This window comes from Triticum aestivum, chromosome 1B, assembly GCF_018294505.1.
Source record: "Triticum aestivum cultivar Chinese Spring chromosome 1B, IWGSC CS RefSeq v2.1, whole genome shotgun sequence".
Lineage (NCBI taxonomy): Eukaryota > Viridiplantae > Streptophyta > Magnoliopsida > Poales > Poaceae > Triticum > Triticum aestivum.
In genome coordinates this window covers 10,621,478-10,631,873 of record NC_057795.1, presented here as the reverse complement: position 1 = coordinate 10,631,873, position 10,396 = coordinate 10,621,478, and the positions used below count along the sequence as shown (strand labels likewise).

The window sequence follows — 10,396 nt, the reverse complement described above, 5'->3', positions numbered from 1 at the left end:
GAGCAGCTAATGAGGATGTAACATAAAAACACAACTATTGGGTTCATCTGCAAAGTTACTTTCTTATGGTTGTGATTTTCTAACCATTAGCAAGAAATTGTAGAGCTAATACCTCGTGTGTGGTCTGAGAGCTTGGGGATTGTCTTTTTTTTATGGCAACTGGCAGAGGTTCTACTGTAACATCCCCAGTTTAGTAATTACTGTAGTTACTAGGGGTTGTAATGTGCATCATGTTCACTGCCTATCATCATTTGTTTAATTGTGAAAATGAGGATAATTTGAAACCTTGAAAAATCAATGCGCTACTATATGTCCTTGAAAAATCATGAAATATTTATGTTAATCACCATCTAATTCCTCTGATTTCAGTGCCATTCTTCCTAGAGTTGTTTATTCTCATCTCATGGGCCATCTGGACGTGAAGAAATGATTTGACCTTTGAAGGAGTTCAAGCTAGCTTCTGCAGATGCATAAAGAATTTGAAGGTCTGGGCCTTGAAATTACAAGGTAGCTTCTCATCTTGGTCCTCTTTAGAACAAAGAGAAAGAAATATATCTCCTTACCGGTCTGGGCCTCGGTGTTTCAGGGACTCGTTTCCTTATTCTGTTTCATTTTTCTATTTTCTGTACAGATGTACAAACTATTATTTGGAAATTTAAAATCTGCAAAGTAGGAAGTTCCTACTATTTTGTGTCAAAAAGAAAAAAGAAATTGACTGCTTCTGGCCATCTTTTTTACTGATATGACTTTGTTAGGAGTAAGCACATTGTGTTAGGAGTCTGGTTGTAACCGAACTGTTGAAGTATAAAACAGTTTCGGAAGTATCGTGTGCGTCTAGGAATCGATCAGATAAGGAGATAGGAGAGTTTAAACCTGCTTATCAGGGTCACGTCGTGTTGGGCAAGTACGTGTGCCGTGTTGGACGTGAATTCGTTGTAAACCCCTATATAAAGCAAAGAATAGGAAGGAGGGCGATTGAGCCATCGTTGAATATCTTCTTCTGTAGTTTTTCCTCTCGTGAGTTCGTGTGCAGGTCGCCTACATACAGCAGGAAGCTGATTGATTTGCTCTAACAATTGGCATCAGAGCCTTGCTAGATCCTCGATCACGAGAGAGCAATGGGCGACGACGATAGCAAGACCAAGCATTTTGCGATGGGAGGCAGTTCGGCGGTGAAGAAAGAAACCTTACCCCCGACGACCTTCCCGCGGCTAGAGGGAGAGGACTATGCTATGTGGGCGATCAAGATGGAGTGCGCCATGGAGGCTCACGAAATCTGGGATGCGATCGATCCTGGAGGCGATGCATATAAGAAGGGAGGTACAGAATATAAGAAGGATCGGCAGGCCATGTCTGCGATCTACTCTGTCATCCCCAATGATGTAGCACGTCATGTATCCGGGAAGAATACAGCAGCAGAAGCCTGGGAGGTGATCAAGGAACTTCACCAAGGGCACAACCGTGTTCGTGAGGCTCGTCTACAATCTCTGTTGAGGGATTATGAAAGTCTGAAGATGGATGAAAGTGAATCCGTGGATAAATTTGCCATGAGGGTGGTTGAGATCACCAGCTCCATCAAGGACCTTGGAGAGACTTTGACAGATATCGCGATTGTACGTCGCTTCCTCCGTGCTGCAGCACCACGATACATGCAGATTGTCACCTCAATCGAACAGTGCGTGGACCTGAAGACCTTGTCGGTCGCAGAACTCGTCGGGAGATTCAAAGCCCATGATGAGAGGATCAGGTTGAACTTCGGGGATCCGAAGGAAAGTGAAAATTTGTTCCTGACCAAGACGCAGTGGATGGAACTGTCAAACAACAAGAAAAACAAGGGGACAGGAGCAAGCGGCAGTGGCAAGAAGGAATATCGGCTTAACCCGAAGAAATCAGAAGAAGAGGTTGAGGCCCCAGCCAAACCAAAGTTTGATCGGAAGAAAATTAAGTGCCATAACTGTGGAATTTTTGGACACTTTAAATCTGAATGTCGCAAGCCACCAAAGAAGGAAAAAGCTTTCCTAGCAAAGGGAGGTGATGATCAGCCTGAGATGCTGATGGTAGAGCTATGCGAGCTCATGGAAGATGAGCAGATTGAAGAACGTCCAAAGCACACGCTCGTGCCTAAAGAGGTTCAGGAAGAGAAAATACAGAGAAAGCTCAATGAATATGTGACACTTGTAGATGATAAAGTGCATCTGCAGCAGAAGGAAAAGGTTGAAGCTGGTGGGAATGTCTGGTACTTGGACTCAGGAGCGAGTAATCACATGACCGGCGATACTGATCAATTTTCTGAGTTGAATACTTCAGGTGGAGGCACTGTAAAATTTGGAGATGCCTCGACCGTGCAGATTTGTGGTCGCGGAACCGTGTTATTTGAGACACGAAAGGGAGAACACAAGGTGCTGACGGATGTGTATTTCATCCCGAGACTGAAGAGTAGCATTATAAGTCTCGGCCAACTCGAAGAGCGCGGTTGCAAGATCGTCATTGAGGATGGCATGATGTTGGTGTTTGACCGTCAGCGTACACTGCTCGCACGGGTGAAGCGCTCGAGGAATCGCCTCTACATACTGAACCTTGATCGTGCCGACCCAGTTTGTTTGCTCGCTGGTATGCAGGAGGATGCCTGGAGATGGCATGCACGCTATGGTCATCTGAATTTCCGAGCGTTGCGTACACTAGGGCAGAAGGAGATGGTGCATGGTCTACCAAGAATTGAGCATGTCGAGCAGCTTTGTGATGGTTGTCTTGTTGGGAAACAGAAGCGTAACCCGTTCCCCTATGAAGCAAATTTCAGAGCAAGCAAGGTTATGGACTTGATGCATGGTGATTTGTGTGGACCAATCACACCTGCTACCCCAGCTGGTAATCGATATTTTTTGCTCATTGTCGATGACTATAGCAGGTTCATGTGGATCGTGTTGTTGAAGACCAAAGATCAGGCTTTTGAAGCATTTAAAAAGGTCAAGGTTGCAGCCGAAGTAGAAGCTGAAGCAAAGTTGAAAGCTCTCAGAACGGATAGAGGTGGTGAGTTCAGATCCAAGAGGTTCAATGCCTATTGTGAAGAACATGTCATTAGAAGGTATTTGACGGCTCCCTACACACCGCAGCAAAACGGCGTGGTAGAGAGAAGAAACCAAACGGTTGTAGCTATGGCACGGAGCATGTTAAAGAGTAAAAATATGCCCGGAAGATTTTGGGGGGAGGCTGTTACCACAGCACTCTATTTGCTCAATCGAGCGCCCACCAAAAGTGTGATCGGAAAGACTCCGTACGAAGCATGGTGCGGGAGGAAACCTACTGTGGAACACTTGCGCACATTCGGTTGTGTAGCTCATGTAAAAACAGTAGGAGGTCACATTGGAAAGCTAGAAGACCGCAGCACACCGATTGTGTTGCTTGGATATGAGCCTGGATCAAAAGCATACCGAGTATATGACCCTCGTACAAGGATGCTAAGAGTAACTCGAGATGTTGTCTTTGAAGAAGCAAAAGCATGGAATTGGGATTCTGCAACTGAACCAGCTCCGCATTCTTCAGGTGATATATTTAAGGTGTTTTATGATCACCATGATGCAGGTCACGATGAGCACAATCATGACCATGGGGACAAAGGGGAAGTACCGAGCACGCCCGTTGTACAAGGCGGTGCTCCGGAGTTTGTGGATTTAGGCTCACCAACAACCCCTTCATCATTCATTGAGAGCGGCAGCAAAAGCCCCAGCGCAGCTGCCATGGCAACAGAAAATGCTGCAATGGCAGGACATCCACATGAGGCTACAGATATGACAGAACAAGGTGATGCAGAAGCAGCAAGCGAACCTCCTCGAGGACCGCCAACTCCAGTTCGGCTGCGCTCAATCGATGACATTTATGAAGCCACGAATCCACCAGCAACCAGGGGAAGAGGACGCAACAGAGGTCAGGTTGCGAGTAGAAGAAGTTCATCTGCAAGTTTAAGAGAAGAAATTGCAGAGCTCTGTTTTCTAGGTGCAGAGGAACCTGTATCATTTGAAGAAGCAAACCAGGAAGAAACTTGGAGGAAAGCAATGACAGAGGAGATGGACTCGATCATTGATAACAAGACTTGGTCCTTAACCAATCTTCCTGAAGGACACCGAGCTATAGGTCTGAAGTGGGTATTTAAAGAAAAGAAAAATTCAGAGGGATCGGTGATCAAGAACAAGGCTCGCCTTGTCGCGAAAGGATTTGTACAGCAGCAAGGAGTGGACTTTGATGAGGTTTTTGCCCCAGTTGCGAGGATGGAATCTGTCCGGCTGCTAATTGCAATTGCAGCTCAGAAAGCGTGGAAGCTACATCATATGGATGTCAAGTCGGCATTTTTGAATGGTGTGTTAGAGGAGGAAGTTTATGTAAAACAACCTCCAGGTTTCATCAAGGTGGGTAGTGAAGAAAAGGTGTTGAGACTCCACAAAGCTCTGTATGGTTTACATCAAGCTCCGAGAGCGTGGAACATTAAATTAAATGACACGCTGATATCTCTCGGATTTGAGAGGAGTCCATTTGAGCATGCTATGTACAAAAGGGGGAAAGAAAAATCTCGCCTAATAGTTGGAGTATACGTGGATGACCTACTGATAACAGGAGAGGATGAGCAAGAATTGGCAAGGTTCAAACAGCAGATGAAGGACTTATTTAAGATGTCCGACCTGCGTTTATTGAGCTACTATCTAGGCATAGAAGTGCATCAAAAACCAGGGAGTATAACGCTATGTCAGGAGGCATACGCGAGAAAGATCCTAGAGATCAGGCATGACAGATTGCAATTCTGCTCAAACTCCTATGGAAGTTCGTCTCAAGCTGAGTAAGAGAAGTGAAGCCCCTGAAGTTGACTCAACAAAGTACCGTAGTATCGTGGGAAGTTTACGGTACCTCGTACATACAAGGCCTGATTTGGCATATCCAGTGGGCATTGTGAGTCGCTTTATGGAGGCCCCGACATCTGAACATCTGGCTGCAGTAAAACACATATTGCGCTATGTGAAAGGAACACTCAATTTTGGGTGTAGCTATGTCAAGAAGAAAGGTGCAAAAGATGAGCAGCTCCATGGTTACAGTGATAGTGACATGGCGGGAGACGTGGACGATCGGAAGAGCACATCCGGCGTTGCATTTTTCTTTGGACCAAACTTGGTCAGTTGGCTCTCACATAAGCAGAAGGTTGTAGCTCTTTCTTCTTGTGAGGCTGAATATATAGCAGCAGCGACAGCTGCGTGTCAGGGAGTTTGGCTTGGACGACTACTTGGTGATCTCCTAGACCAAGAACCAGAGAAGGTGCTATTGAAGATCGACAACAAATCTGCAATTTCCTTGTGCAAGAACCCTGTTCATCATGATAGAAGCAAGCATATAGATACAAGGTATCATTACATAAGGGACTGTGTGGAGGAAGGAAAGGTGGAAGTCGATCATGTATGCACTGAAGATCAGCTAGCTGACATCTTGACTAAATCTCTTGGAAAACAGAAAATTTTTGGAGATGAGGAAGAGAATTGGAGTGGCAGCTGTGAAATGATAACACAACATGCTTAGGGGGGTAAATGTTAGGAGTAAGCACATTGTGTTAGGAGTCTGGTTGTAACCGAACTGTTGAAGTATAAAACAGTTTCGGAAGTATCGTGTGCATCTAGGAATCGATCAGATAAGGAGATAGCAGAGTTCAAACCTGCTTATCAGGGTCACGTCGTGTTGGGAAAGTACGTGTGCCGTGTTGGACGTGAATTCGTTGTAAACCCCTATATAAAGCAAAGAATAGGAAGGAGGGCGATTGAGCCATCGTTGAATATCTTCTTCTGTAGTTTTTCCTCTCGTGAGTTCGTGTGCAGGTCGCCTACATACAGCAGGAAGCTGATTGATTTGCTCTAACAGACTTAGCATGGGCATCAATTGTCCAGGCCGACTCAATAAGAGGCAAAGAGGTTCATCGAAATTCTGATTAGAACTTGTGGGTTCAAGTTGTGTGCACAGCACCTTGCTTTTTATTTCTACTTATGTGCTTTCTTATTTGTTTATATCTCCCTATTTTGGTTTCTTTTTTTCTTTTTTTATTTAGTTTGATGATGTGGTAATGTTCTTTTTTCTCATTTTGGGTTTGATTTTATTTACTTACCCCGTCCGATCCATATTAATTGTTGCTGATTAATATGGATTGGAGGGAGTGTTTCTTTTCTGTTTTCTATCTTTTTTTTCGCTTTTTCTTTTCCTTCCTTTTCACCTATATGTGCTTTTCGGTGTTTTAGTGTTTTTTTTTCATTTTTTGTCTGATTGTTTCAAGTCCTACATTTCTTTATGTGTTCCGTGGGTTTTTGATTTGTTTTTCCATTGCGTTTTATTTGTTTACCAACATCGATGAAAAATTCGACAAGGCACTATGTTGTGTTTTGAATAACATTTTTTGAGCTAGTAGCATGCTTTCTGATGCTAGAGGAAGTATTACAGCTGGAATTATTTTCTTTAACTAATTCTTGCAGCATATGTCATTGGATTGCGTTTAAACATTGTTTTCATTGGCGTAATTTTATGATACATAGCTTTTATTGGCATTATTGGCGATCAAAATTCAAAATTCCCGCGGTCCTCGTTAACCTAGAACGATGGGGTAATAACTAGGAGCTGGAGTTCCGATGGGGTTTATGGTTTGAGATGTCACCTTGAGATATAAGTCCATGTTGATATGAAAATCAAGCTATGTTTGTTGAAGATCATTGATCTATGGTCGACTGCTCTGGCCATTTGTTTTCACTAGTATAGTGCTTATTATGGGCATTACGACTCGACGCTCGGCCATAGAAAATCGTTGTCAGGTGGGCTCAATAACAGGCGAAGAGGTTCATCACAATTCTGATGAAATTAAAGTCATGGGTTCAAGTTATGTGCCCACCTTGTTTATTTTTCTTATTTGTTTTTCATCTCCCTATTTGGTTATTTGGTTCCTTTTACCTCTTTTTTAGTTATACTTATACTCGATGATGTGGTGGTGTTCTTTTTTGTCATTTTTTGCTTGATTTATATTTACTTATTTCTTTTCTGTCCCTATTTTTCACCTATACACTTGGCAATGTGATGGTGTTTTTCATTTTCGATCTGATTGTCTTTTACCTCGCATTTCTTTATGTTCCATGGACCTTTTATTTGTTATGTCAGTTTTTTTATCTGTTACCAACATTAATGAACAGTTTCTACAACATTTTTGGTTGTGTTTTAAATACTTGGAACGTTTTTGTTTTGGGCTGGTGGCTGGTGCCATGTTTTCTTAAGCTAGACGACCACTTTTAATTCAATGGTTGGAGCATTTTTCTTGGACCACTTTTAATTCAATGCTATCCGATTCTCTCTTAACTCGCATTTTTCTAGCATAAGGTGGACATTTTCGTTGAAACTGATGAACATTTTATGTTACATTTAAAGATGTTTTCAACTGTACAACTTCATAACTCTTATTGCTCTTATTGATGACCAAAGTTCAAAATGTGTGCAGGCTTGGTGAACCTGGAAGGATGGGGTAATACTTGGGAGCTTCAATTCCAGTGGTGTTGTCTCCAGAGATAAGCCCATGTTAATGTGAAGATCGAGTTATGTTTATTGAAGATCTTCGATCTATGACTGATATGGCCATCTTTTTTCACTAGTAGCGCTTACTGTGGTCATTAAGACTTGACGCCTATAGTTGCCGATCCTTATTGGGCCGGCTCATAAGAGATGGAGGGGTCCATCACAATTGTAATAACGAAAAGTTGCGCGTTGAAGTTGTGTGCACCTTATTCACATCTTCGTTCATACATGATGATAAATATATGACTGCTAACTAGGATGAACGAGAAAATTCCTAAGATTACAAGTCAGTTGCACACGCACACTTACGTAAGGAAAGATCACAAGTTCACAACTGAACATTCTATAAAGTAGATGCAATAAATAATTCTGAAATCAAAGATCATGCAACTTTCATGCAGTGACTGGATATAAGAACATACTATCCATCCTTCCAGCTCCAGGAAAGGCAGTCACAACAAGATGATGGATGTAGCCCCCAGCTCTTTCTTATTGTCATATGTAAATGTAACTAATTAATTTGTTAAGAAATATTCAAAGCAGGGCTGGACAACAGGCAAAGGAGAGGTTTGCATGTGCTCTTGGCGTGGCATTAGCACCGCCCGCTCTCTAACTCTTACTTCTCAGCTCCTCCTTCCCCTCTCAACCCATCAATTACTACCCACCTATAGCCATAGATCCATCCCATGCGTGCTAGAGATGTTCCAGTCTCCTCCATTTTTCTCATCCTCTTTGTGCTCTCCATCGTCGTCACGCAGGCGCCATTCTTCCGGGTTCGACGTCTGATTAGCGATGATGGCGGTGGCCGCGCTACGGCGCGCACCAAGGACGCCGCCACCTGTGGCTGCGATTACTCTGACGGGAAATGGGTGAGGAGCCGCGCCACGGATGCTATGACATACAGGGAGGACTGCCCGTTCCTCGACCCCGGCTTCCGCTGCGTGCAAAATGGGCGGAATGACTCTTCCTTCCGCCACTGGCGTTGGCAACCTCGCTGCGGCAGCTGCCGCCTCCCTAAGTACGCCGGTAACCACTGTTGTTGACATCTCTAATTACAGAACAAAAGTTCTTGTCTTGTCTCTGCCACCATGAATTCTAAGGAAATGTGATCATGTTCTATAGGTTCAATGCGACGGATATGCTGGAGAGGAGCCGGAACGGCCGGATCGTGTTCGTCGGTGACTCCATTGGCCGCAACCAGTGGGAGTCCATGTTGTGCATGCTCGCTGCCGCCATGCCGCCCGGTTCGAGGATATACGAGCAGTTCGGGAAGCCTCTGAGCCGGCACAAAGGCTATCTCTCCATGGTCTTTGCGGACTACAACCTCTCCGTGGAGTACTACCGCGCACCAATGCTCGTCATGGTCGACCGCCTCCCTCCGGCGAGAGATGGTGCCATCAGGAGGGCCATCCGGCTTGACGCACTACCGCGACATGCTGCCCGCTGGGCTGGCGCTGACGTGCTCATCCTCAACACGGGCCACTGGTGGAACCTACACAAGACCATCAAATCGTATGTAATTAGCTAGCTATTGCAGTACATATTTACATTGTTATGACAATGATTAATTATTTGACTAGAGTTGCAATCCATGGTCGCAGTGGAAACTATTTCATGGTGGGCGATCGGTTCAACATGACAACGGACATCAAGGAAGCATTCCGACGGTCTCTCCGGACGGTGAAAGATTGGGCACTAAGCAATCCACGACTCTCCAAGAGCAGCTACATCTTCAGGAGCTATTCTCCATCGCACTACGGCAACGGGACATGGGACACAGGTGGCTCCTGCGTGAACCAATGGGATCCGCTAACGATGATTGCCAGTGAGAGTGACCAGCAGGAGCACTTGTGGATCAACACAATGATTTCGAGTGTGGCACGGAGCATGAGGAGACGACATGGGATGAACAATGATGCGGTTTTCTTGAACATAACGTACATGACGGGCTTGAGGAAGGACGGACATCCGTCGCGGCACCGGGAGCCTGAGACGCCATCGGATGCGCCAGAGGATTGCAGCCACTGGTGCCTACCGGGTGTGCCGGACACGTGGAACCAGATGATGTACGGGCACCTCGTGTCCATGGGATTCGACATGAGGTCAATTAGAAGATAGGTAGTGCATGATATATATGTGGTTGTGTGTGCATGCATATTGCTTGGAAGGCAAGATTTGACTAGTCATAGTTAATTAAACTTTATTGTGTCATCTAAATACATAGGTTTCAGTACTTTATACATTTATATTTATTTTGAACTTCTATATAATTATACACATACCAGGCCCATCAAGATTAATGGAGTTTGATTGGATGATGAGTACTGAACTTGGTGACCATATTTGTGTTGGATAGTGTGTAAAGACAATATCCAACAATTCCTATCAAAATTCAACAAGTCTGGGAGCTTAGATGTACACTCGTCCTCCGTTGTTCAAACAAGTTTGATCATGATAACCTCTTATACAAAGAAGATGGACTGCAGAAGTATATAGCACAGGAATCACCCGCAGAGTGACCTACACGGACCGAGGCACATTTTTTGTGCTGCGTGTACCGGGTTTTCGGTTTGTGTTTGTCTTTTTGGTTTACCCTGTTGGTATTTTCGGTGTTATCTTCTTACATTCTTTGGGTTTTCCCTTTCCTTTTTCTTTTCTTTCTTTTTTCCTCTTTTCTTCCATGTTCCATTTTCTTTCTCTTGTGCAAAAGAAATACACACATTTATAGAGAAATGCATGACTATCTTTTTAAATACATGCACATGTTTTTAAATTACATGAACATTTGTTAAAATTATAAGAGCATCCTTTTCAAACAGGTCAA

General features: G+C 44.1%; 1 protein-coding gene across 1 annotated transcript; it reads left to right on the top strand.

The window, feature by feature from the left end:
* The first annotated feature begins 8,114 nt into the window (after positions 1 to 8,114).
* On the top strand, positions 8,115 to 9,831 carry LOC123084236 (protein trichome birefringence-like 8). Its single transcript, XM_044505948.1, has 3 exons — positions 8,115 to 8,590; positions 8,695 to 9,084; positions 9,174 to 9,831. Exons 1-3 carry the CDS (start codon positions 8,259 to 8,261, stop codon positions 9,688 to 9,690), a joined length of 1,239 nt encoding a protein of 412 aa, XP_044361883.1. The 5' UTR covers positions 8,115 to 8,258; the 3' UTR covers positions 9,691 to 9,831.
* The last annotated feature ends 565 nt before the right edge of the window (positions 9,832 to 10,396 follow it).

Coding starts and splice junctions, on each gene's coding strand:
- LOC123084236 (XM_044505948.1), top strand. CDS start 8,259: ATGCGTGCTAGAGATGTTCCAGTCTCCTCCATTTTTCTCATCCTCTTT. Junction 8,591..8,694: donor GGCAGCTGCCGCCTCCCTAA/GTACGCCGGTAA, acceptor CATGTTCTATAG/GTTCAATGCGACGGATATGC. Junction 9,085..9,173: donor CTACACAAGACCATCAAATC/GTATGTAATTAG, acceptor CCATGGTCGCAG/TGGAAACTATTTCATGGTGG.